This window comes from Xenopus tropicalis, chromosome 2, assembly GCF_000004195.4.
Source record: "Xenopus tropicalis strain Nigerian chromosome 2, UCB_Xtro_10.0, whole genome shotgun sequence".
NCBI classification, from domain to species: domain Eukaryota; kingdom Metazoa; phylum Chordata; class Amphibia; order Anura; family Pipidae; genus Xenopus; species Xenopus tropicalis.
Genome location: NC_030678.2, coordinates 154,933,541 through 154,954,713, shown reverse-complemented (window position 1 = coordinate 154,954,713; position 21,173 = coordinate 154,933,541). Strand labels below are relative to the sequence as shown.

Below are 21,173 nucleotides of genomic sequence, written 5' to 3'. Positions count from 1 at the left end.
TAGTGCTAAACCATAGGCATAGCTAAAGGTGGCCATACAGGCACCGATATTATCATATGAAGCCTAGTTTTATACAATATTCGGATCAATGAGATGAGCGATATCGTAGGAGCGTCGGATATCGGCCATCTTGTCAAAATCTGCGTTTAGGGTGGAGGTAGAATTTCAATTGTTACTACTTTCATATCTGTTGATTCAGCTCTGGACATCAGTGGAAGGAGCAAACGATCTTTCCTGTGACCAATGGTACAGGTATAGGACCTGTAATCCAAAATGCTCGGGACCAAGGGTATTCCATATAATTGAATCTCCATACCCTAAGTCTACTAAAAAAAAATCAATAAAACATTAATTAAACCCAAGATTGTTTTGCATTTCAAAAAGGATTAATTATATCTTTGTTAGGATCAAGTACAAGGTACGGTTTGATTATTAAAGCCGGAATCCAGGCTTTTTTTTTGTTTTGTTTTTTGAAGGATTAGGTTTCGGCCAAATCCATGGTCCCAGACAAACCGATTCCTAATTAGCATAAATTAGCATATGCTAATTAGCATTCGGAAGGGTTAAATGGTAGGGGGAAATTTTTTCGCTGAGCACAATTTTTAACTCTTCCTGTTCCTAATTAGCGTATGCTAATTAGGATTTATTTTGGGATTAGGAAGAATCCGTCGGGGTGGTTTGGCCGAACCCAAAAGTGGGTTCGGTGTATCCCTAATTTATTGAAGAGAGAGAGGAAATCAATTTTAAATTATTTGATTAAAATGGAGTCTATGGGAGACAGGCTTTCTGTAGTTCGGAGCTTTCTGGATAACGGGTTTCCATATAACGGATCCCATACTTGTAATTTTAAGGTTATGCTCAGATCTTCTAACAGAGATTATGCTTTTCCAGATATTGCCACAATTTACAAATAACTTTTTAAAACTGATCTCTGAATCTGTAAGAAATGTATACTGGAAAGCTTGTTAAGAATTATATTTTTCTTAAGCAATAATAACCTGAGTTAGCACTAGACTGCTCTATTATTGCCTGTATTGGGGTGCTGTGCCAGTGTACATCACTACATAACCCATCTGCTTTCATTTTTCCTCTGCTAGAACATTGTTAATGGCTGTGTTTGCTCTGAAGTTAGACCTTTCACCAGCGCTTTTTGTGCTTCCTTTTCAGCAGAGAATGACTAACAGCAGCAGTTCCCCCAGCCTTCTCAATGACAGTGCCAAGCCATATGCAGCCCATGGTAAGACTGTTATTTCTTACACTCATCAGACCACGAGCAGTCACGACTTGTATATTTTAATAGAATTAATTTTTCTGCCACTTGACAAGAAAATAAGTACAAAAATACCTTAATCTGGTAATTTTACAGTATGGTATTTTATCTGAAACACAGCATTTAAATTTACTGCTACTTTAATTACAATGCTGTGGAACTTAATCTGGAATTGCTAGTCAGTGATTTGTTTTAATTATTGAAAAACCCTAAGCTAGTATTGCACAGGCAAGACCTGTGTGAAAATACCATTTTTGCTTCTTCTTGTCCTTTAAAGATCCAAGAAATTTCAAGTCTGAGGTTTTTTTTGTTTTGTTTTTTTTACAGACCCTTTAGGTTCACCAGCTTCAGCAATGTTTAACGATTTTGGTGGTCTCACCATGTCTCAACGACGGAAGGTATGCATTCTTGCCATGTTAATTTTCCTGTATGATCTATGCTTAAGTGTTGACTGTCATCTCCAGGGCTACATTAAGGCACCCAGATGGGAATACGTTTGCCATCATAAAATATTTTTACCTATTAGAAAGCCAATTTGAAATTTCCCCAAACAAATAGCCATATTAGAAGCTTTAAAAAAAAAAAAAAGTTTGCTCCATCTGTCTCCAAAAACTCTTTTCACATAGCACTTTGCACCAGTGCTCTTCTATGTTGGTGTGATTTGATGTGAGCTAGTAAGGCGGTGTAGGAAATGGACTTGATCTGATGTTCTATATGGAAGGAGGTAAATGTCAGAGGGCTTGAAAATAAAACATGTACACTACAATGCAAAATGGTGATACAGTGTTATAATCAAATCTAGAACAATTTGAGGCTAGTTAGTCTATCTGGATCTTTAAACTTGAGAATAAACTCTGTTGGAAAGTGCAGAACAAATGTCCAGAACAGGGAATCCCTTATTTCAGTGCACAGCCATGTGCAGAACAAATGTCCAGAACAGTGAATCCCTTATTTCAGTGCACAGCCATATGCCATGTGCAAAACAAATGCAATAAGAGAAAGTGCAGCAGTTTATTCTTAAGTTTGTATGACCGTCCTGCAAGGTGTACTTGGATTGGGTGAGAGATGTAAGTAACAAAATTCAACTTTGGATAAAGTGCAATTTTGGATAATGTTCTAGGCTCTAAAAAAAAAAAAAAAAAAAAAAATTTAAATACAAGTTTATGTTGTAGGTCACTGAATTTCAAATGTTTCCATTGTAGACTCCTAATCCAACTGCAAGTGAATTTATTCCAAAGGGAGGATCAACTTCGAGGTTAAGTAACATGTCACAGTCCAGCATGTCTGCCTTTTCCCAAGCGCTGTTTTCACATCCATCCATGGGAGGTCCTACTGGTGCTGGCCTTGCTCCAGGTGAGCATGCTGTCTCTTGGAAAGCTTTTTAATTTTTTCTTTTTAGGTATCTAATGCATCTTTACATTTTTGAGATCTCTAAAAGAGCATTTTGTAATTTTCATTAATCACAAAAAACATTTGGTCGTGTAGTCTACGCACTGAAAATGTGTATTTTTACACAGTACATCTCCCTCTCTGCAATCATTCGCAGAGATAAGGAAACAGGAAAATGGAACAATAATACATGTGAAGGTGGTGAAACACAACTGGGACTAGGAGAAAAGCAACAGCATATTAAACAGCATAACAAAAAAAAAAAAGCCAAAAGGTAGAACACAAAAGGGGAGAAGTAAGCTGAAAGAGATGAAGAAATAGAAATGCTTTAAAGAAAGAACGAAAGTAAGAAAAGCTAAAGGAGATTGGCCCACCATTCTACCATAGCAACTATAGCACTGGCTTGATTATTTCCTAAGCATGCTTCATATCTTGATGGAAAGCAATAATTAAAGCCATGTGCCACTGTCACATCAAATTCTCAATGACTAGAATAGATTTTCAGCAATTATTAATGTTTAGTCAACAAGACTTTCCTTGGGAAAAGTTTCATTGGTAAAGAACAAAAATGTAAGCTCACCACACACAGACATGATGAGAGGTAAGCCCCAAAGAGAACTTGTATTGGTCTGCTAAATAGTGAATTATTTTAAACATTCGATTCATATTTGATTACATTTGTTGGTTTTACATTCTAGTTTGGGTAATCAGGAAGTAGTTTGTACATTATTCTACCACTTTGGTGACTCTTTGGGTGCAGGAACTTTTGAATATATTTAGATTCTCAACTCTGAAACTATGCCTATTAAAGACCAAAGCCAGGTGCTTCTTAAGCTCAAAGTGGTGTGGAACATTTTCTATTTTTCCGCCATCTAGGGTAATGCTTGATGCAAATATGCCACTGAGTTTTCTGCCTTTCTCTGTTTGTAGGAACCTTACCTGGCAGAGGGCACTTATTCAGTACCACATTGCTGATACACTTTCGATTCTTAAAATAACATTGCACACTGTAGAACATCTTGTTTTGGGCTTTTCTGTTTCTTCGTCCTTTACCTTTGTGCATCACTTCTGCTTTTGCTGCTCCCCATATCATTAAAAAAATGAAAACAATATAAGAAGTGAAAGTTTGGGTGCTTTTTGAGTAAGACAGAATTAAAGGAACGTATATGCTCAGCTCAGCATAAGCCCCATGAATTGCAGTGAACATTTGTGTCCATTCTTTGGGACCAGCAAATAATAAGGGGAAATATACATGTATGAGGTTCCTTTAGTCCTTCATGCACTCCTTTGCCCCATTCCTTTCCAGCATGCACTGCTGTAGGGAATGAACTAGCCTTAAAGTAATACACCAAAAAAATACTCTAATTAAAAGTACCTTGTTTGGGAGGGGGTGGGTATGGGGTCTTGTGCGGGATAGAAAGGTTCTGTGCCTATGGCCATTCAAGGCAAAGAAATGCATGAATTCTAAACTGTATGTGTTCCAAAGTTGCTTAGATGTTGCTAAAAATGACATGAATGCATTTTGAAATGCTGCCAAGCTATACCTGCAACCACAGATGGCATAGATCATGGTCCACTGGGAGCTTATGTAAGCACAGCTAGTTACAGGATGTTCTTTATTTTTCTATATCTCTTCTAATGGTTTTTATTTTTAAATATTTTCACGCTTGTATCATGGGGTGATCTGCGTAGAACCAAGCTGGTGTGCCCTAATCTCTTATGCTTAGAACATTGTGATGCTGTCTTTCTTTGTGCTCTGGGTTATTTTCCACTTACCCAAAGTAAATACACCTACATAAGTGCCACGTGCTTAGTAAGAAGAGTTCTTGAGCATCTGTGTATACTGCTAAGCAGGCAGCGACTATATATTTATGTGCATGATCTTTGCATCTGGATTTCAGGCATGTCACTGTCAGCTGGATCTTCTCCTCTACATTCCCCTAAAATCACACCCCATACGTCCCCTGCTCCACGACGAAGGAGCCATACGCCGAACCCTGCAAACTACATGGTGCCTACCAGTGCCTCGACGCCTGTCACAAATTCTGTCTCCCAGCCGCCATCAACAGGAGAGATCATACAGAAAGCTACTGTAGGTGGGACAACCTATTTCTACACCGATACGACTCCAGCGCCACTCACGGGAATGGTAAGTAGTACCAATATCTGTTCATAGTAACATAAAATGAATGTGTACCATTTTCTCTCTGTATATAATTGTATAAGCCTGCATTGCTGTTTTATCATCAATTCGTGTCAGTGTTCTCCAGTTCTAAAAGAAGGCTCAATAAACCTTTTTTATATGAAAGGAATATTAATATTTAATACACTGCCTATAGAGGTAAATTTTTGAGCTTGTCTAAACTCCATGCATCTACATGCGGCCCTAACAACGCATGCGTGGAGTAGCCTGTAGCAGATAATTGGCAATGAAATGCCAAAGCACTTACTGCGCAGTTCTAAGATACTCATTTTCTTACACATAATAAATTGACATTTCTGTTTAAAGGCAAACAGTGAATGCAGTGAAATCCAGTGTTGCTTTTCCTTCTTTCTGCAGGTTTTTCCAAACTATCATATTTACCCTCCAACTGCACCACACATTGCTTACATGCAGCCAAAAGCGAATGCACCCTCCTTCTTTATGGCGGATGAGCTGAGGCAGGTGAGAAAATCAAAGAAAGCATGAAAAAACATTTCTTGTCTGTGTCCTGGGCAATTGGTGGAGAATACTTATGGTGTGCCCAACCCCCATCCAGTTTTTGCCTATTATCACTTATTCATGAGTATTGTCTGCCTAGAATGGCAATGGTTTTAAACGCCTAAAAAAAAGAAGTTTTTGGATGTCTGACCTCCATTTGCTGTACAATATATTTCTCATGCAATTCCATAGAACTCATTGTTTTAAAAGTCACCCTGCTGTTTAGTTCCTAGAGAGTAACTATTCATTTTAAGTATCTCACCTTCAGATTGGGCCCAGATATTTACTGATTTGGTTATAAAAATCATGTATTTCCGTTCCTTGGCCATTATGTACCATCTGCAAAGATACTTTGGCATTGTTAATGGGCAGCATCACCCACTTTTCAAAATGGGCAGGACTTGAGTTGAACTCAACTTTTTGTCTGCTGGTTTAATAATAATATCTCTAATAATTCTTGCACTAAACAGGGCAAAATGAGAAATTGAAGGTACATTCAACTTCCTGTTCATCCAAGCACAATCAAAACAAATTGGAGTATCACTTAAGGCAGCCACCATTTTGGCCCATTACATAGTCCAGTAAGATGCCAATGTGGTTGAGTAACCATATCCACTGTAAAGCAGGGCTTATTAATGTACATCCCTCCACATGTTATTGTAATTAAAGAGGTGGTTCACCTTTACATTAACTTTTAGTATGTTACAGAATACCTTATTCCTAGCAACTTGCAATTGGTTCTTAGAATTTTTTCTAGTTTTTGAATTATTTGTCTTTCTCTCCTACCTCTTTCCAGCTTTCAAATGGGGGTCTCTGACCCCAGTAGCCAAAAACTATTGCTTGTAAGGCTACATTTTTATTATTGTTAATTTTTATAACTCATCTTTTTGTGCAGGCCCTCTGCTATTCATATTCCCATCTTTCGTTTAAACCCCTGCCTGGTTAATAGGGAAAAAAGATCCTAGCAACCAGAAAGCTGCCAAAATACCAAATGGCGAGCTACTGAACAAAAAGCTTAATAACTGAAAAACCATAAAAAATGAAGATCAATTGCATATTGTCTCAGAATGTCTATAACATAATAAATGTTAATTTAAATGTGAACTAACCCTTTAAGCTTCCAGCATTGCTCGGAGACTTGTTTTTGAACACTGTCATATTACAGCGAATGTTTAGTTTTTAGGAATATGGGATTTTCTTAGATACCCTTTAGGCTTTTGGGTGTAATAAATCTTGCATTAGAGATAAATGTTTTGTTTTTTGATTGGTGATTTCCTGCTTTATAGGAATTGATAAACAGGCATTTAATAACAATGGCTCAAATCGATCAAGCAGATATGCCAGGTAAGATTTTATTAAGGTATTGATTAACAAAGTAAATTTAGGATAGGTTGTATGCTACATTATCTTACAGTTAGAAGCCAGGATAATTTTACCTTCTACAATGCAATAGTTGAGAAGGACAAATCAAACCGGCTTTCCCTAAGAGTATTCCCAATGGCTCTATATGTCTTTGGCCTGTACAAATATGCCTTTCCCTGAGCAAACCCATGTGCAGTAGCAGGGCAAATGAGTCAAACACTGAAACAAGAATCTTTACCAGCTTAGCCTCTGCTAAGAATTATAATACAGTTATGGGATCCGTTATCCAGAAACCCATTATTCAGAAAGTTCCCAATTACGGAAAGGCCTTCTCCCATAGACTCCATTATAAGAAAATAATTCTAATTTTTAACAATGATTTCCTTTTTCTCTGTAATAATAAAACAGTACCTTGTACTTGATCCCAACTAAGATAATTAATCCTTATTGGAGGTGAAACAATCCTATTGGGTTTATTTAATGTTTAAATGATTTTTAGCAGGCTTAAGTTATGGAGATCCAAATTACAGAAAGATCCCTTATCAGGAAAACTACTGAGCATTCTAGATAACAGGTCCCATACCTGTACGTTTCTACACCAGAGCATGCAGTAGAACAATGTTCATTAACAGCAATTATTTTCTGCAGTATCCATGGTATTTTGGGTTCTGTATATGTCCCACAGTCTTAAAATAAAATCGTTTGAAAGCGCTTTTAATCCCTTGGGATAAATTGATTTACCCTGTACCCTGTGTGCTTATTTAACTGTGTGGTTTGTGTCACTTTAGGCGTCCCTGCAGAGGTTGACAGCTACCACAGCCTCTTTCCACTGGAACCACTGCCACCTCCCAATCGAATTAAAACAAGCAACTTTGGATATATCACATCATGCTACAAGGCTGTGAACAGCAAAGACGATTTGCCATACTGCCTGCGTCGGATTCATGGTAAGGAACTAGAGAGGCTGGTCTTTGAGCAAATAGATTCTAAGTGCATTTTTATAGCCAGTATCATTTGTGTGTGTGTGTGTGTATATTATTGTGAGAAGACTAACGTTTCGATGATCACACTAGTCTTTTTCAAAGTGATTCATCAGACAACTTCAGTGTCTAAATAATAATCAAAGAAGTGAAGGTGACAATCATCATGCGTCACCATACAGGGACATCACATATAAACAATAAAGAAGGAACACACTAAAACAAAAAAACTACATTGTGAGAGTAAAGAGAAGAAAAAAATTGTCCTCATAGCAGTCATAACCGCTACAAATAAGGAATCAACATTGCAGCTAAACATTATGATGTCACCTTCACTTTCTTCCCACCACTGGATGTTATTTAGGCACTAAGGTTGTTTGATGTATCACTTTGAAAAAGGCTAGTGTGATAGCCAATGCCCATCTCACTCTTACATAACATTGGTAATGTTATGTTACTGTAAGTGGTAAAAAATCCCTGCATATAAATTCTGCAGTGGCCTCTCAGTACACATCTGTGCTTTGGTTACTGCTGCACCTGCATGGTGTTGCTCTCAGTGGCCTCAAAGCAGGTACATGTTTGTGAATTTGTGATTAAGCTTTGATTGCATAAAAACCCAGTTTTATTGCTAAACAGAGCCTTCTGTAGGCTACCAGTCCACATAGAGGCTATCAAATAGCCTATTGTAGCTCTTATTGACACCTCCAGGAACTATTTTCATGCTTGTGTTGCTCCCCAAAATGTTTGAATGTGGCTCATGGGTATAAAAGGTTGGGGTTTAGGAATTTTAAGTAACAATTACTTACAAAAGCAGCTCTATTAGCAAAGAATGGTCACCAAGACCTATAGGGAACTTTTTATGTAGATTCATATTTTAAAAAGTCATTTTTTCATGTCAGTATCGCTTTAGGGTGAAGACGCACTGAGTTACTAGTAGTAGCTACTTTTTCACGGCTACTAGTCTTAAGAAAATACCTCGTCATAGACAGTACTAAGAATTGCCTCTGCTAAAACACACATAGAGACAATTATCAGTAAATGATCAGCATTTTCTATTTTGGTAGCCACAGCAAAAAGCTGCTACTAGTAGATCTGTGTGTCTTCACCCTTAAGGGCTGTGGCACACAGGGAGATTAGTCCTCGTATGCCATCCCACCGGCGATTTACATTCTCGCCGGTGGGATGGAATTTGGGGAGATTAGTCGCCCGCGACAAGGGATATTTGTTGTGGGCGACTAATCTCCCCGTGTGCCACATCCCTTAAGGTGACTATGCTGTGTATGGCTGCACATTGTGCAACTTATTTGGCAGATAACTACTAGTAATTTAGTAACAACAAGCTAATTGTACCCAGATAGATGTTGTCTGGTTCAGATAAAAAGTCCATTTAATGGGTCACTGTGTAGCCTCCTCTAGAACATAAGTGTATTTTCTCAGTTGCCATTTATATATGAACTCTCCTGCTTAAACCTTCAGAGAAATGTTCTGCCACAGCAGTTTCACAATCAGGATTTTGTGTGACAAACTAGACGTACCGAGAAGGGATCCTGATTGTGAAATGGCTGTGGCCAAGTCTTCGTAGAAAAAAAAAAAACTTATATTCTGATTAGCCCATTGCAAAGAATTATTACTGTGGTTGTGGTGAATGGTTTTAACACGTCAAGGTCAACAATGGAGCCCCTGGTCTATTTTACACCAATGTGTACATAGTTCACTATTAAAGGGCATGTCAACCCCAAAAATAATTTTTTGCATAATAAAAGAAAACATAATTCTAAACAAAAGCAAAGCTGTGGGGTAGCAAATGGGTTGTTAGGGAGCAGGTTGTGCACTATGTGTCGGTATTACTTATCCATTTTGTGCTCTTCCCAACCCCACACTCCCTCCCGACTCGGTACTAAACCAAGTAGATACCTGCTCTGTGTATAGTGTGTAAATAAATGAAATTGGCTCCCCTATACTCTATACCGGATCATGTTTGTGGTTAAACTAATCTAACTACAAAAAGGTGATGAATTGAGAACGAATAGTATCCGGCTTTAACTTAATTAAGTTTGTTTTTAACTAATTAATTGGTGTATGGTTAACTAATTTGAGTCTCGCATGGATGTGTGATTTTAACATTATGAATTTGGTAATAAAAGTTAAGTTTTAAGATAAAGCACTAAATTAACTCCTTTTCTTTGGTGTAATAATTCTAAGCAATTTTCCAATATTAAATATTTAATAATTTGTAGCATTTAAAAATTATTTGTAAATGTAGTTGCTATTGAAAGCAGCATTTGCTGAACTCCTGGTTGTTACTTTTTAAACAATGTTGCAACTGTCAGTCTTTTCAGCAAGTCATGTCTGTCAGTCTGCTGCCTTGTGTTACATTGTTTCATCAGCCAGAGTCACCAGGGCAGGGAATAGAAAAGGACAGGCAAACACTGCTTCTAATAGCAATTTTATATACAAATAACTCAAAAATCATTACAAACTTGTAATAAATATATATTGCAAAGCTGCTTAGAATTTTGTTTTCTTTTATTAGGCAAGAAATTATATTTTGCGTTGCCTTGTCCTATAATTATACCAAACCAACTAACTGCTGTCTTGCTTCTATCCCTCCATAGGTTTTCGCCTTGTAAACACCAAGTGTATGTCTTTGGTTGATACCTGGAAAAAAATTCAGCACTCGAACATTGTCACCTTACGAGAAATGTTTACCACCAAAGCTTTTGGAGAACATTGTAAGTTACTTATTGCAATGGCACTGTATTATAAACCAAAGTTTTAGGCTTTTATTTTGTATATTGGCTTATTTCGTAGATAGTAAGGAGAAGAAAACTTACTGAAAATTTGAGGGGTGCCAAAATGTTAGTCACCCCACAGTAATTGTAATCGCTTACCTGAAATACCCAGCCGGTGCTCCTGAATGAAAAGCTGAACTTTAACAAATAAAAAGTTGGCTTTTTTGCCAGTGCAGTTTCCTCCACCGGCCGGGGTTTCAAGTAAGCGATTACAATCACTGTGGGTGCCTAATATGTGGCACACCCTGGTGATTTAGCCTTTCCTTCTCCTTTAAACTATTAGGGGCAAGATATTTTGTATGGTAAACTCGTCAATATTTTAGTGACTTTGCAACAAACCTCTGTAATATTTCAATTTTTCACTCTTGTGCAGCCCTTGTGTTTGCATATGATTTTCATGCTGGGAGTGAAACGATGATGAGCAGGCATTTTAACGACCCAAGTGCAGACGCTTATTTCACAAAACGAAAATGGGGTAAGCATGCTTGCTATTACTATTTAGAACTATTCAGCTCTACTCGTCTGTATCTGTTTTACTTATTATTTGCACTGACGTGCGTGTGTGCCCAAGATTCACCACACCGTCGGCCAAAATTATGATAAATGTTTATTGCTATTATCTTGGTTTTATTATTTTTGTTTTTTTAGAGCATTAATTGCTTATAGTGTGCTTCCACAACCCAACAAACCCCTTCTGCAAAAAACCATGCTGCCGGTTAGGGAGAAGCTTGTGGTTATTGCGCAGTTCCTTTGTAGGCAGCCTGTGTCACTGTACCATGGCAGAGCCATTCGCATCCAGACTTTTACGGGATGTGGTTTTCATCTTTTTTTTTTTTTTTTTTTTTTTTTTTGACACATGCTTTTACTCCCTTTAATTAATAATATCTAAAGGACTTTTTGTTTCTTTAGGTTTACGTATAATATTTATTTCAAAGCAGATATTGCTTTTTCTGATTTGAATATTATCAGTAACTTAGGTGGACACAAGTTGCTGTGCAAATGATCTGGGGTGGGCACTACAGTGGTGCCTGGGGATGCCAGTGGGTTGCTGAATGCGCTAATAGGTGGCAAGGGCACATTTACATATCAAGCTTTCTTTTTATTTAGCCATTTTGTGCCACATTATTAATAAGCCCTAAGAATTAAAGGCCACCTATTATTGCAAAAGTGTTTCGCCCACCAGAGTTGTGTTTGAACAGAGCCTGGACTCCAGTAGGGGGAAACAATAGCTTACTACATTTAGGTTTGCTGAACCAGACCTGACAATGTTATCCTATTTGAATGTTGGCGACTGTAATCAAGATGGAATTTTGTTCTTCTCTTCAATTAACTGAGCGCTGAGCACTTGCTTCAAGATCCATTTGTTTGGTGAGGTCACCAAGGAAGTGGTTCTTCACCTGACTTTACCAACATACTTAGTCAATTTGAGATAATCCAATCAGTTTGGCCACTGCCCCATGATAAGATCATAACTTGGGTCTAGATGATGATACAGTCCTCTTCTGATTTGGATTTTCAAACCTGATGAATAATCATCTGATTAGTTTTTTTTTAGCCAGATATTGGTCAGGCAGCCTATCAAGAAGGATCCCAAACTCGGGCAAATTTACTGGTGCTTGATCTGGCGAGGGAGAGCTGGTAGCTTGTATTGCAATGTGTAAGGCAACACTAAGTTAAATGCATTGATTGTTTGCTCTAGGGCAGCACGATGGTCCGTTACCGCGACAACATGCTGGTCTGCTTCCCGAATCCCTCATTTGGGCTTATATCGTCCAGCTAAGCTCCGCCTTGAGAACAATTCACACGGCTGGCTTGGCGTGCCGCGTTATGGATCCAACGAAAATTCTTATTACTGGCAAAACAAGGTATGGGGGAGTTTTATTTCTACCTGTCTGCACCCATTTAGGCAGAGGGGGATTTGCCAAGTTCATTTCTGTTATCTACAGTGCATCTTGCTTTAAAACCTTTTTGTGGGAAAATAGTGTTTAAATTGCAAAATGCTTTGAAAATAGTGGTTATGGATGCACTTCCTTCTGTAAATTGTACACATTTTCTTTTATATTTAAATATTACAGGCTGCGTGTCAACTGTGTTGGAATCTTTGACGTTTTGACATATGATGGAAGTCAAAATAATCCTGTAGCTTTAATGCCTCAATACCAGGTGAGATCACATGAGTTTCTTGCATATAGAATAATAGAAACTATATTCTAGCCAATTTGTATAACAGATTTCCCAGCCTCCCTCTGACTTACACTTACATAACGTTATTACAATGTTTTGTTTTGTGCTGCCCATGTTATGTCTAGGGGTCCCACTCTGTCATCAGATACACTAGAACTCAATGGCGTTTCTGCTTTTGTTAGCTTTTTTTTTTTTTTTCTTCCTTATTCTCAGGAAACTTCTTTTTCTTCTTCACAGCATGCGTGCTTTAGTGTTATATGAACATACATACCCTCAAAGCTTCAGGGAATCTTGCAGTTGTTTTTCAAGCTAGGAAGTGGCGACTTCCAGGTGGTGAAACTGTAAGAAGTAGATAACATCCTGCCCAAACTCTTTCTCAATAACTATCCACATATAATATATACCCTTCCATAGGTAAAGTCTCGTGTACAGGTATGGGATCTGTTATCCGCAATGGCCATCTTCCATAGACTCCATTTAATCACATTTTTAAAAATATTTCCTTTTTCTCTGTAATAATAAAATAGTACCTTGAAATTGATCCCAACTAAGATATAATTACCCCTTATTGGTGGCAAAACAATCCTATTGTATGTATGTATGTATATCTTTATTTATAAAGCGCTACTTATGTACGCAGCGCTGTACAGTAGAATTCATTAATACAGACAGGGGGTTAAAGATAATGGATAAATACAAAGTACAACAATAAATACAAGGTGCAGTTGCAATAAGAGTCAGAAACACAAGATGAAGGAGGTCCCTGCCCCGTAGAGCTTACAATCTATATGGGAGGGGTAACTAACAGACACAAATGGGCAAATGTAAGTGCTATAGGTCACAGTGGGTGACATTACAATATAAGTGCCAGTTTCCAGATCAGGTGCTGGGTGAGTGCTCCAAAAGGTAGTCTTTAAGTTTAGTTTTAAAAAGACTGAGGGAGGATTCTCTCCGGAGGACATCAGGGAGGGCATTCCAAATGTAAGGGGCAGCAAGGCAGAAGGGTTTAAGGCGGGAAACAGCAGTAGTAGTGGGTTTGTTTTAATGTCTAAATGATTATATAGTAGATATAAGGTATGGAGATTCAAATTATGGAAAGACCCCTTATCTGGAAAACACCAGGTCCTGAGCATTCTGCATAACAGGTCCTATATCTTTATAAGCCTATTTTAAAACTTTACTTAACTTGCAACGGTGTTTCACTGAGCTCTTCGTGCCTTTTTGTAAATTTTGTTTACTGTGTACTGGTCACCTGTTTAGAAGAAAGCATCTCATTGGTTGCAAAGGTTTACTGCACCTGAGCAGAATTAGTTCCTTATATTACATGTGGGGTTACTCTAAGAACACTCAAGGCATTGTGGGAATTACTCTTGGAGGCAATGGTAGTGGAGGAAATAGTAAGAGACAGACGTTGCTTTAAAGGGGTTGTTCACCTTTGAGTTAACTTTTAGTATGCTGCAGAGTGATTTTCTGGGACAATTTGCATTTGGTCTTTGTTTTTATTTTTTTAACTTTAGTTATTTTGCTTTTTGTTCAGCTCTTCAGTTTGGAGTTTCAGTAGCTATCTTGTTGCTAGGGTCTAAAATACCTTAGCAACCAGGGAGTGGTTTGATTGAGAGGCTGGTATATAAATAGGAGAGGGCCTGAATAGAAAAATAAGTAATAAAAAGTGTTAATAAACACATAAAATGGCAGCCTCACAGAGCAATCGTTTTTTGGCTGCTGGGGGTCAGTGACCCCCATTTGAAAGCTGCAAAGAGTTAGAAGAAGGCAAACAGTTCAAAAACTATAAAAATAAATAATGGAGACCAATTGAAAAGTTGCTTAGAATTAGACATTCTATAACATACTAAAAGTTTATTTAATGGTGAACCACCCCTTTAAGTTCATTAACAAAACTCAAATCATTTAAATTGTTCATGTATATTGGCAAGTTTATTAGAATTGTATTTTATTTTTCATCATTTGCAAAAATTCAGTTTCCTTTAAATATCCTGGACCTGTTCCTATTCTGCTATTATTTTGTTGCCTGCAAGTAACTTTCTTCTGATTTCTTTCCAGCAAGCGGACCTGATCTCATTAGGGAAGGTCGTATTGGCTTTGGCTTGCAACTCTCTGGCAGGAATCCAGCGGGAGAATCTGCAGAAAGCTATGGAACTTGTCACCATCAACTATTCCTCTGATTTAAAGAATCTCATTCTGTAAGGTTTATGGGTTTGTTTTTCTGCCAGTGCTATAACCTTTTCTTTTGCTATTTAGGCAATGGCTTATTTTGGGGATAAGCAATTTTGCTGGCAATGGACCTTTGAAACATATGTGGGTTTACTCAGGCCTGGACTGGCAATCTGTGGGTTCTGGCAAATGCCAGAGGGGCTGCTTTAAGGTGCCATAGACAGTCACTAATTATTGGCTGGTGGGGCTGTTTTGGCCTTTGTGTACTTGGAATGCCAGGGCCTATTTTCCAGACATGGGTTTATTATATATAGACACATGCTATGGTTTTCATGGTGAAAAGGATCTCCCATGGATGGACTTAATTTCTAGGGTATCTGTGTATTGTCAGAACCAGAACAAGGTACCACCTATGCAAAGGGCAATTTAAGAGGTACAAAGAAACTGTCCATAAGCTCTATAGCTATATAAACTCACATTCACCATGTTCTCAGTATACATGGATATTTTATCTTTTCTTCATGAAAGCAATATGGTACAAATTGCTGAGGACTGCACTGTTCTAAATACTTCTTAGAATCCACCTGGGGGAGTCAAAAAGTGACTATTGAAAACGGCTAAGAATGCTGAGCTGCACTTTCATGCCTCTTACACTGGGAGGTTTGCTGTGGTCCCGGGGCTGTGCAGGGGCATATGTCCTCATACCATGCCCAGCACAAATATCTGGCTACTACAGAGCCCCAGTGCAGCAGTACCCCCTAAACTCAAGCCATTATATACACCTGCACGGTCTGTATCTGAGAGCAGCACTGATAGAACAAGGTAGAAAGCACTTAAATGGGTTGTGAAGCCAATAATACATTTAATAATAGCTATCATTACTGGATGCTGTGGAATCTGCTGCAAAGTTGCCTGTTGCATTAGGGGAAATTTACAGTCAGTATCAGACCACGCACACGTTACATCCGATCATCAAGCAGTGATTTCAAACATCTGCAGATTAGGAATATAGAAGTTTCATTTGCTCTGCATAGGGTGCCTAATAATGTTGTCTATATTGAATCCGTAGGTACTTGCTGACTGAACAGAACCGGATGCGGAGCGTCAATGACATTATGCCAATGATTGGTGCTAGATTTTATACACAGCTGGACGCTGCTCAGATGCGCAATGATGTCATAGAAGAGGACCTTGCCAAGGTAAATCTGTAGTAATGCTTCTTGGTTTAGTTAAGATCTGTACAATGCTAATTGCAAACTGATCATTCTGTAAATTTCAACCATTGCCTAAATATGGAACATTTTTTAAATGAATATTACAAGTTAAAGCAGAGTTTGCTTTAACATAAGCCTCATGGGAATATAAACCTCTTGTGCCTGTTTGTTGTGTTGCAGGAAGTACAGAATGGAAGGTTGTTCAGACTGCTGGCAAAACTGGGAACAATTAATGAGAGACCAGAGTAAGGAATAAGTCTGCTGTCGGAGCCTTTGAGTTTCTTTGTTGCAATGACTGTACCTTTCTCTTCACTTATTGAACATGAAGTAGTCGAGGACATTGTCGGTAAAAAGAAAGAGGGCTGCTCTGATGCTCTTCTGGTTAGGGAAAACATTAGAAACCTCCGATAACTTTTCTGATGTCTTCCCTAACCCTTCCCTAACCAGAAAAGCATCAGACCAGTCCTCTTTCTTTCTCCTGACAACTTCCTCAGCTACATGTACGGAACGTGATCAGCAGGTGGCGCTGTTGTAACAAAATACATTCACATTAACAGTACATTTAACCTTTAATATCTTGAAATTAAAAAAAAAATAATGAATGTAAATTGCTTAGAATAGCACTCTCTTCAGTTTTATATCAACTTGTTTAAAAAATGTACTTATCCTTTAAAGATAGAGAAAAGGAGCAGGTCTATAAGTAAAGTACTAAGTTACTAAAGGAGCAGAACCTTTCACTATCTGAGCCAAGTCAGGATGATCTGAGTAATTGGCCCCCAGGTTGAGACTCGGATCCTGATAGAGGCTTATACTGATCTGTCAGGACAGGATGCATAAACGCACTGATTAGGGTCTCACTCTTCACCCAATGAGACATTTCACCAAGATTTAGGCAGATATGAGGCAGGAGGCCCTCTTACACAGACAAATAACAGTAGGTAATGCAGGCTGTGTATGGTATTATTTTTTTTTTCTTTGGGACAAATGAGGATAAGTAGAAGTATATACGGTGGCTCTATGTTCAAATTTTTACTCTATCACTTTTGTCCTCTTCATTAGGTTTCAGAAAGACCCAGCCTGGTCAGAAACTGGGGACAGATATTTGCTTAAGCTCTTTAGGGATCATCTTTTTCATCAGGTGACAGAAGCAGGAACTCCATGGATTGACCTCAGTCATATCGTGTCATGTCTTAACAAGGTAATTCATGCATTGGGCTGCACTTGTATCCTGCTTTATAATCCTCTTAAGGTAAAAGTGACTCATTTCCACACAAACTATGTGTTTTACCTCCGATCTGTTACTAACTCGTGCATCCCCCCCTCCTCGTTTTCAGTTAGATGCTGGTGTACCAGAAAAAATCAGCCTCATTTCCAGGGACGAGAAGAGCGTACTCGTGGTAACTTACAGTGATTTAAAACGCTGCTTTGAAAATACGTTTCAGGAACTGGTTGCAGCGGCAAACGGGCAGTTGTAGTATTTGCTGATAGCATGCAGGGCATTGCTGAGGAACTAAACCAATAGCAAATTGCACTACAGCTGGTTTGTCGCCACCGTCATCTCATTTCACCATTGGGAATCAAACAGGAGATGAGCAAAGCTGCTTGCACTTCAGTCAGGTACACTGTTACTTGAAAGGAAGAATGTTTCGTTTATCCTAGAGCTATGGCTGCCAACGGAGGCTTTATCTGTGAAGAATTTTATTTTAAATAACGGAGCGTCATCGGGTGAATGATGTTCCTGCTTTTATTTTTCCACTTGCATATGCACTAATTTTAATTTTAAGACTTTCTGACCTTTCGAAGGCGCTTTTTTTTTTTTTTTCTCCCCCTCCGCCATGTAAAAACATTTAACCAAGGACACTGATTTGCCATCAGGAAAAAGGAAGACGACGATGTTGATCACACGTGCCCCAGTGGTTTGTAAGCAGCAGGCAGAGGTGCGATTTCATATAAACTGCTGTTTTATAGACCTTTTTTTCAACATAGAAATGATGTATCTAAGGTCTTTCTCCACCCCCACTGGCCTTCACTTGCTACCAAACTCATTGTGAGGACATAGGAATAGAGTAAAGGCGCACACATGAACTAATATGGTAGACGCCAGGCTGTTGCTCGTACTCATTACTGGACTTCGGCTCTCTAAGGATATGCATTTTAACATTGGTTTCTATAAAAACACAGCCAGCGCCCTATTGCAGTTTCTGTACATAGGATTTCCCGCTTGCCTGGCACATACATGACGTTTTGTCACGTCACGTATTCCATTCTCTCTCTCTCCGAACCACAGCTTTATAAGGTACCATACACTGGATACTGAGACACTGAGACTAATACTCCTGGACGCAGCAGTTTCCTGTCCCTGAGAGGGAAGTGATTGGCTTTGCCTCGTGCAGTAGAAAAACCTACTGTTGCCACCATGTTTGTAGCCCTCTCAATTATCCATTTTGTTAAAACAAACAAAAAAAAAAAATCTATATATTTTTGTCTCCTTGCTATAAAGTATACCTTTGTAGCTGTGAATCGACACAAAGTATTCACCGAATTCCTCGCAGAATAACCGAATATTTTTTATTGCCAAAAAGTAAGATTTTTTGCTCCATAGATGTTTCATTTCTAAAGCGTTTTGTTAATTGTTTTGGGACGGGGGTGGGGCCTTCTGAGTATTTGTAGCATAAAAATATTGATGCTCAGTGTCAGGAGCGACCAATAAGAGTATTGGGGCTGAAATAAATGACAGTTTGTTCGGATTATGGTTTTTTTAAAACTCTCACCAGGGCTGCGCATTCGCGTATGGATGGACCCGGGCCATCGTTCCTTCTGTTTCATGACAATGTAGGAAGACGCAGAGTATCAAACGCGAGAGTGCCGCCTTCCGAGGATAGAGTACCGTTTGCCACACCGTTATACTTATATACACACAATTTTTTTTTATGTACAAGAATTCCCACCTTTGGGGAGATAACAAGCAAGAACAGACTTTTATCGTTAGTCTATGTAAGATCACAAGAGAAGCAGCTGTCTTTTTTTATATGTTTTTGGAAAAACAAATCATATGGGAGTTTTTTGTACAAAAGAAGTACTTGTATTCTAGAAGAGATGCTTAATTTATAAGCGGACTGCATTTACACCTTTTGGTTTTTGTTTTTGTCAGTTCTACTCTGCTGTAAGGACCTGGCGCGTGCTAGCCGCTCACAGGGCTTCCCAGCACTGCCTGTTCTAAAGGGGATCATACATGTCCATCTTGGTGTTTGTACGTACATACGCATATATACCTATTGCTTTTTCCCCCCTTTTTATTTTTTCCTTTTGGGACCAATATTTTAGAAGAAAGCAAAATGGCAGGCTTTCAACCAGCATACCATCAATCTTTGCATATATGGGGGGGAAACCCCAAGTATTGCTGCCAGCTAATTTGCTTGAACCCATACTTTATTCTCAGGATTACAGCGAGAGTGATTTTATATAGGAATGTTTGGCGATACAGTTCATGCATGCACTTTTATGTTCCGACCCAAATAAAACCCAACAGAACTCCCGCCTTCACGCCGCTCGTCACCCCCCCCCCCCAACCACAGTTTGAATTCCATTTCTTAGCTGCACCCTTTATCTAGTAGCAATAACCTGCTGCCAATGCAAGTCATGCCGTCCCGCCATGGTGGGTAGAATAGGGTGCCGCAAAGCCCCCCAACAAAAAGAAAAAAAAAAAAGCACAGAAAGAAACTACGTTTAAAAATGTTTAAACAAAATCATGGTGTTTTCTTTTAAATTTTTGTACATGTTTTAAATTTTATTTTCTCTTTGTGTAAATATTATGGGTACTTTCCCCCCTGATCGCATCTTGTATTATCTGCTTCCTTTATAATGTACCTCTGTTTTTTTTGTTTTGGGTTTTTTTTTTTTTTCTTCAAATGTCATGATCCCCCAAATGTTACCCATCCTTTTGTTTTCACATGTACAGCAGTATTTTTTAATAAAGGTTAAAATAAACCTGTGTTGTGCGACTGTGCTTCTGTGTAACATCTTTTGGAGGCATCTGTTGCACTTAGGGTTCAGTGCTTAGTACCTAGGCTTTGGTTTTGGTTCAGCCTAAAGAACATTTAGTGAGTTACTCCTAAATAGAAAACTGCCATTTTAAGAATTAAGGGCCACCTCTGATTCACAGTGCACACAAACAAACCAAGGGCACACATACATGCTAGGCCCCATCAGCCAATTAATGGGCAGAGTTCTGCCTTTTACTCCCACACCACTTCCTGTTACAGTCAGAGCTGCATTATTTCCTGTCAGCTGATCCCTGAGGGAGCACCCAGCCCATCACTAAATGGCGGCTCAAGGGAAAGGATGTAAAATAATATATGGGACCAAGGGTATTCTGGATAAGGGGTCTTTGCTTACCATATGTCTACTAAAAAAAATCTATAAAACTAATCAAACCCAATAGGGCTGTTTTGCATCCAATAAGGATTAATAATATCTTAGTTGGGATCATGTTTTATTACAGAGAATAAGGAAATCCGCTTTAAAATTCTGAATTATTTGATTAAAATGGAGTCTATGGGAGACAGGCTTTCCGTAATTCTGAGCTTTCTGGATAACAGGTTTCCGGATATATATATATATAATATATTCATTCCAGTTTGGTGAGATTCTTTAATAGTTTATATTATATTTAGTGACCTATCTGTTTGTTAAGTATTCATTCTGGGGGTATAGTTTGAACAGCGTCCTTCCCCTTAAAAGTATGGTGAGAAATGCTTCTCTATTAATACCACACTGGTAAGCCATTCAGTAAACGGTTCCAGGAATTCACAGAATTTTGGAAATTCCCTAGCGTTTGTGTAAATAAGTTGTAGGTTTGAATACTCGGCTTCTCCATCAGCATTATTCCTGTAGTATCGGTATCCCAAGCATGGAATATAGTGCTCGGCAGCCACCCATGGAAAGGACCTTGATCTGTCAAACACAAAGGAATGGGGGTTTTATATACAATATATATGAGACTGTTTGCTTTAGTGCAAATGGGTCAGCGTGACGCCTACCAAGCAGTTTGAGACATAACTGGGAATGATAGAAGCAAAAATCACTGGTAAAAAGACGGACATTTGATTA

The 21,173-nt window shown here is 38.5% G+C and overlaps 1 protein-coding gene across 2 annotated transcripts in view; it reads left to right on the top strand.

Moving 5' to 3' along the window:
• Positions 1-20,051, top strand: part of pan3 (poly(A) specific ribonuclease subunit PAN3) — a 35,532-nt gene extending 15,481 nt beyond the window's left edge. The window contains exons 3-18 of one of the 2 annotated variants that reach the window (XM_012957062.3): positions 1,171-1,237; positions 1,598-1,668; positions 2,473-2,623; positions 4,561-4,808; positions 5,220-5,324; positions 6,647-6,704; positions 7,511-7,669; positions 10,318-10,434; positions 10,868-10,969; positions 12,194-12,359; positions 12,570-12,657; positions 14,740-14,879; positions 15,920-16,049; positions 16,245-16,309; positions 17,124-17,262; positions 17,399-20,051. In XM_012957062.3, coding sequence (XP_012812516.2) covers positions 1,171-1,237; positions 1,598-1,668; positions 2,473-2,623; positions 4,561-4,808; positions 5,220-5,324; positions 6,647-6,704; positions 7,511-7,669; positions 10,318-10,434; positions 10,868-10,969; positions 12,194-12,359; positions 12,570-12,657; positions 14,740-14,879; positions 15,920-16,049; positions 16,245-16,309; positions 17,124-17,262; positions 17,399-17,539 — 1,947 coding nt within the window. In that variant the 3' untranslated portion in view covers positions 17,540-20,051. 2 annotated transcript variants of the gene reach the window in all.
• Positions 20,052-21,173: the final 1,122 nt, after the last annotated feature.